The sequence below is a fragment of the Rhodamnia argentea genome, chromosome 10, assembly GCF_020921035.1.
Source record: "Rhodamnia argentea isolate NSW1041297 chromosome 10, ASM2092103v1, whole genome shotgun sequence".
Taxonomy (NCBI): Eukaryota; Viridiplantae; Streptophyta; class Magnoliopsida; order Myrtales; family Myrtaceae; genus Rhodamnia; species Rhodamnia argentea.
Window position 1 is genome coordinate 19,087,921 of NC_063159.1, and position 4,873 is coordinate 19,092,793.

The following is a 4,873-nucleotide window of genomic DNA, read 5'->3' on the forward strand; positions in this document are numbered from 1 at the left end:
AGGATTACGTCAGTCTGTCACCTGATTGCCTAATCCACCACCTCTGCTCCTATTTGCCCACGAGGGACGTGGTCAAAACTTGTGTTTTGTCGAAAAGATGGCGGTCTGTTTGGACCGCTATCTCGGATCTCAAGTTCTCCGTCTCTTCTCATGACGATTTATTTGTGGACAGGGTTTTGACGCTATATGCGTCTGGTAAGGTGAAAAAGTTCCACCTTTGCATCAGATCAGAGCTCTGCGCCCCCGCCCACCCCCACCCCCCCCTCCCTAAGATTCATGCATGGATTTGCTTTGCGATCGATCATCAAGTGGAAGGACTTCTTGAATGGTTTTTGGCGGCAGATCGCACGTTGCCTCCATTGGTTTATAATTGCTCTTCGTTGACTAAGCTATGTTTGCGTGGCTGCCGTTTCTCGTCCATTGAAAGTATCAGTTGGAGTTCGCTCATGTCCTTGTCCATTGAATTCGTGACCGTGAGTGATGACGTGTTTCGGAAAATTCTTGATGGGCAGCCTCGTTCTTGAATACTTTGATTTGACTGAAATGGGAATTCAGTTGGGGATTGATGATGCTGTTGCGGGATCCCCTTTGCGGATTTCGACTCCTCATTTACTGTCGTTGCATGTGAACGGGTGGTATTTGCATGGGATATTAACATGACATGGGTAGGTTATGTAGCGTTCGAAGGTAGAGGACGTGTAGATTTCGCTACCGAATTGCAAGTCTCTGACCCTACGCCTGCGCATTCGTGATTTTTGCTTTCCGGCTATAGGAAATATGCTAGCGACCACACCAAATTTGGAGAAGCTGGTTATAAAATTGTGGCATTATGATCGGTTCTCGGTAGATTTTCTGAACTCTAATTCACAGATTAAGATATTTGAGATTGGAATGTACCATCCAAAATATGCTAGTATAATGATCTGGAAGTTGCAAGGCTGCCGCACCCTGGTTTAAATGCTCCCTCCTCTAACAGTTTCACAACAGTCTCGTGAATTCTTGTTTTTCTTCTCTCTCCGAATGCCGTTGTAATAATGACGATTAAAAGATTGTGCTTGCATTTATGAACTCGGGTGCCCAAAGTTTCATTTCCCTCGTTCATGATTTCCTCGGATCTGGTTGCTATAGGCTAGAGATATGATTTGACAAAAGATGATTGCTCTTTCGGCTGATTAAGATATTAAAATTGTGGGAACTATATGGTGTTTTATTTGGAATGTTTACTCTATCGGATCCGGATCCCCTAACATTGCGATGGCAATGTTAGGGGTGATATTGATCAAATTGGGCCGTCCAAATCAAAATGGACGGCCTGATTTGATTCATGTCACCTCTTCAAAATTTTTTAAAATTCCTGCCTACATTTTTCTCCCATTTTGAAGATGTGACATGGTTCAAATCAGGTCGTCTATTTTAATTTGGACGGCCTGATTTGATCAATATCACCCATTACAATGTTAGGGGATCCATATCCCACTCTATCTTTTGTCTGTGTGCAGGATGTATATGATGTATCTGACTCAGAAGTTGAGACAATCTTGTACGGAATCTTGCAGGACAGCTCTTTGCACATAAAGAACAAACTCAAGCGCGGGGCTCCACATGTCAAGAATGTTGAGATCCACTTGTCAAGAATCTTGAAATGAGGAAGTACGGATGCCGGTAAAGTTTCTGCTCGGACATGCACGTGTGCTACAAAAAATGGTTATCAAATTTATGAAGGATTGCAAAATCTTGAGGTAGTTGGTTCACGCAAGTTGCAACGACTTCAATGTTATCATAGAGCTTCTAAGCATGTTGCACTTATACTCAATTATCTGGAAAAAATTTGTTTGCGTGACTTGTGCAACTTCTCAAGGCCAATAACTCTTATATGAAACCACGGATTTAATATGACTAAACTCTAAAGCTCAACCTAGTCCACCTTTTCCTCTCCTTTCCTTTTGGGCGGCTTCACCATAGAATTCTACTACCAAGCATTACAACCAACACCACTCACGCAAGCACTTACACTACCCACAAGATCACGTAGACATAGTCACTAAAGAGCATGTAGACTCTACAAAAAAGTCATACATCGTATTATTATACGTAGACCATACGATGTCTATTGTACATGGATACGGAGAGAGTGTGGGGCCGGTGATCAGAGGAATCTAGCTAAAACGGTCTTCACGACATAATCGGCGACGATGCGGCTGGTCTTCTCGGTGGGATGGAAAGCGTCCCAGAACACGTACTTGTTCGCATCTTGGCACGTGAAGAGGCTGTCCCGTGCGCATGCATATCCCATCTCAAACAATCCCGTCGCGCAACATGCAACCGACGTAACTTCGAACCCTACAAACATCCAAGAATGTGGGAAATTGTGCTGGCAAAAGAACACACACATATAATGGGGACTAATGTAAAATACTCTTCTAGCATCCTAGACGAGATGAGATTCGAAATCAATTTGAGCTCTTCTAGACCAAGATCACGAGATTAATATACTTGTAAATGTCAGAGCAACTTGCTATGTGATATTGACCACATCAACATGTGGGTTCACTCCCAACTATTTTAAAGCTTCTGATCTTTTCGCGTGCAAATATATAATTGGGGAGGGAGGCAAATGGGGTTCCCGAAAAGATTTGAACTCGGGACCTCTTATTCTGATGCCATATAAGATTTGAACTCGGGACCTCCTGTTAGATAAATGCGTAATTAAACCTTGTTCGTGTAAATGTCTTGGAATCCCCCGGATCGACCAGAACATATATATACAAGTCGAGGTCGTGTGAAATCCAATGCTATTTGACCTGCACATATCTAATAAGCTTCAAGAGCGACGCATACATTAAAAAATTAAGCGTGCCTACATAGTACATCTTTGGGTCCCATCTCCACCCCTTGTCCCGTGACTTGTTTTGATGCCGGATTCATGTATCTCTCCCTCCCAATCTCCACAAGCAACATACACATTAATATCTCGATCCATAGAAATTGAACTTCTTGATAAAATAATTAAATATCAAATCACGTTTTTATTTAATATCTTAAACTTTTATAACATTTGACAACGGGCCCTCAAAATCTTACATGATATCAAAGCACGATATCTTGAGTTCAAATCTTTTCAAGCTCAATTTATCTCCTCAATTATATATACTTCTATCTAACCGTTTAAGCTTTTGTCAGCGGAGAAGATGAATAGTTAACTGGCTTTTATTAGATTTTTTAGTCTACCCGTCAACATAGACGAATTCTTTTCTTGATTGTGATTAATGCTTTTTATGGCACACAACCACCTGCCCGAAATGTTGACTACGCAAAGTTATACGTACATGTACGTTAGAATAGAGCTGATTAAAGAGGACTGACCGTAGAAAGCAGGTTTCCGGACGATGTGCATGACGATGTAATACGGGTTGGAGAACACCAAGTTGATCCCCGGCAGCTCCGAGCTCAGCCTCACCACCAGACCCTTCAGCTTCCCGTTGAACTCCAAGGCCACATTGTTGTAATTCCCCACGCACCTGTTTTGCTCCATCACGTTCGTCGTCCTCTCGAGCGGCAAGCACCCCATCGGCGGCAACCCCCCGAGCGATATCTTGCGGGCCCCGAGGCCATAGAGCTCCCTCACGAAGTTTTCCGCGATCCCGATGAGGAAGTCCTCATACTGGCTCACGGTGAACTGCGACCGGCGGCCCGGCATCGTGTAGTAGTTCTCGAGGAAGTCGTTCGTGCCCATGCTGATCATGTAGAGCGCCTCAGCGAGCACCTGGTTCGCGGAGCTCGGCCCGAGGTGCGATCTTAGCTTCCTTTGGTAGTCCTTGTAGTACTCGAGTTCCTTCCACAGGGGGATCACAGACTTGCAGGCCAAACATGAACATGCGATTGTGATAATGCCACTTTAAAAAATGGTTCAACTAAACAGATGCGTCGATCTAGCTACATATGGTATCTTAAGAAGAGAGACTTACGAGCACTCCAGATGTCGCGTTGTCGTAACCCGTTCCCGCGGAGGCGAAGGTCACTCCGGTGGCGAAGTCCGATATGTTGTAAGCTGGGTCCAAGTAGGCGGGAATGCTCGGCTTGATCTTGAAGGCCTCCGAAATGAAATCCGACGGGATCCTGCCGTTCGAGAACCTCCCGGTCGGCTTGCTGCCGTAAAAGTCCCGACCATAGGGCTGGAAGTTGCTCCTAGCGATGGTAGGGATGTAGTTGTTGTTCCCCGCGTCGACCGAGGAGTCTCCGAACACGATTATTGCTGGGACTTTGCCGCTCGTCGCCGTGACCAAACAGAGGAAATGCAGGAACAGGGCAAAGTCGTACTTGGCGAGGGCCATATTTCTTTGTTTCTTCGTTTTGCTGTGTAGGGTGGTGCTTGAGGGGGGGGAGATTAGAGGGCTGCGGTGCGGTGTTGAGGGGGGTTTGTCTTGGTCATAAATAAGAGTTGTTGGGCAGGGTCTGTACGCGTGGGAGGTCGTTGGAATTGTTAAATGTCTACCGGTTGGATCGTACTTGGCATGATTTAATGGTTGGGCCTGAGGGAGTTTGATTTTTGTGCCGAGTGGGGCACGTTATTTTGAAGATGTTTTTAGGGTTTGTTCAGACACCGAAATGGCAGACGGAAGAAAGAGTGACAAAAGTATTAAAAAAACAAGATAAATTTATTTCATTAGTACCAATTCAGTCATGAACCTGTTAATTAGATAAATTTAGATAAATTTACTGGTACTTATTTAGTACATCCAGACAATTTAAATGGGAAATTCTTGATGTAGATGTCGGCCGTCCTATGTGACACGGCCAACACGTGGATATCTTTTCATAATTTTTTTAGTTTTTTTCCTTCTTAAAGAAACTATAAAAAATTAAAAAAATGTTC

At 44.2% G+C, this 4,873-nt stretch overlaps 1 protein-coding gene across 1 annotated transcript; it reads right to left on the reverse strand.

Annotated features, from left to right (window-relative positions):
• Positions 1–2,058: 2,058 nt before the first annotated feature.
• On the reverse strand, positions 2,059–4,420 carry LOC115747679 (GDSL esterase/lipase At2g04570-like). The gene is made up of 3 exons (XM_030683922.2): positions 3,966–4,420; positions 3,364–3,853; positions 2,059–2,340 (listed from the first exon to the last, which is right to left on the reverse strand). The coding sequence occupies exons 1-3, from the start codon at positions 4,329–4,331 to the stop codon at positions 2,147–2,149; spliced, it is 1,050 nt and encodes a 349-aa protein (XP_030539782.1). The 5' UTR covers positions 4,332–4,420; the 3' UTR covers positions 2,059–2,146.
• Positions 4,421–4,873: the final 453 nt, after the last annotated feature.

Coding starts and splice junctions, on each gene's coding strand:
- LOC115747679 (XM_030683922.2), bottom strand. CDS start 4,331: ATGGCCCTCGCCAAGTACGACTTTGCCCTGTTCCTGCATTTCCTCTGT. Junction 3,854..3,965: donor ACGCGACATCTGGAGTGCTC/GTAAGTCTCTCT, acceptor TTGGCCTGCAAG/TCTGTGATCCCCCTGTGGAA. Junction 2,341..3,363: donor CCGGAAACCTGCTTTCTACG/GTCAGTCCTCTT, acceptor GGATGTTTGTAG/GGTTCGAAGTTACGTCGGTT.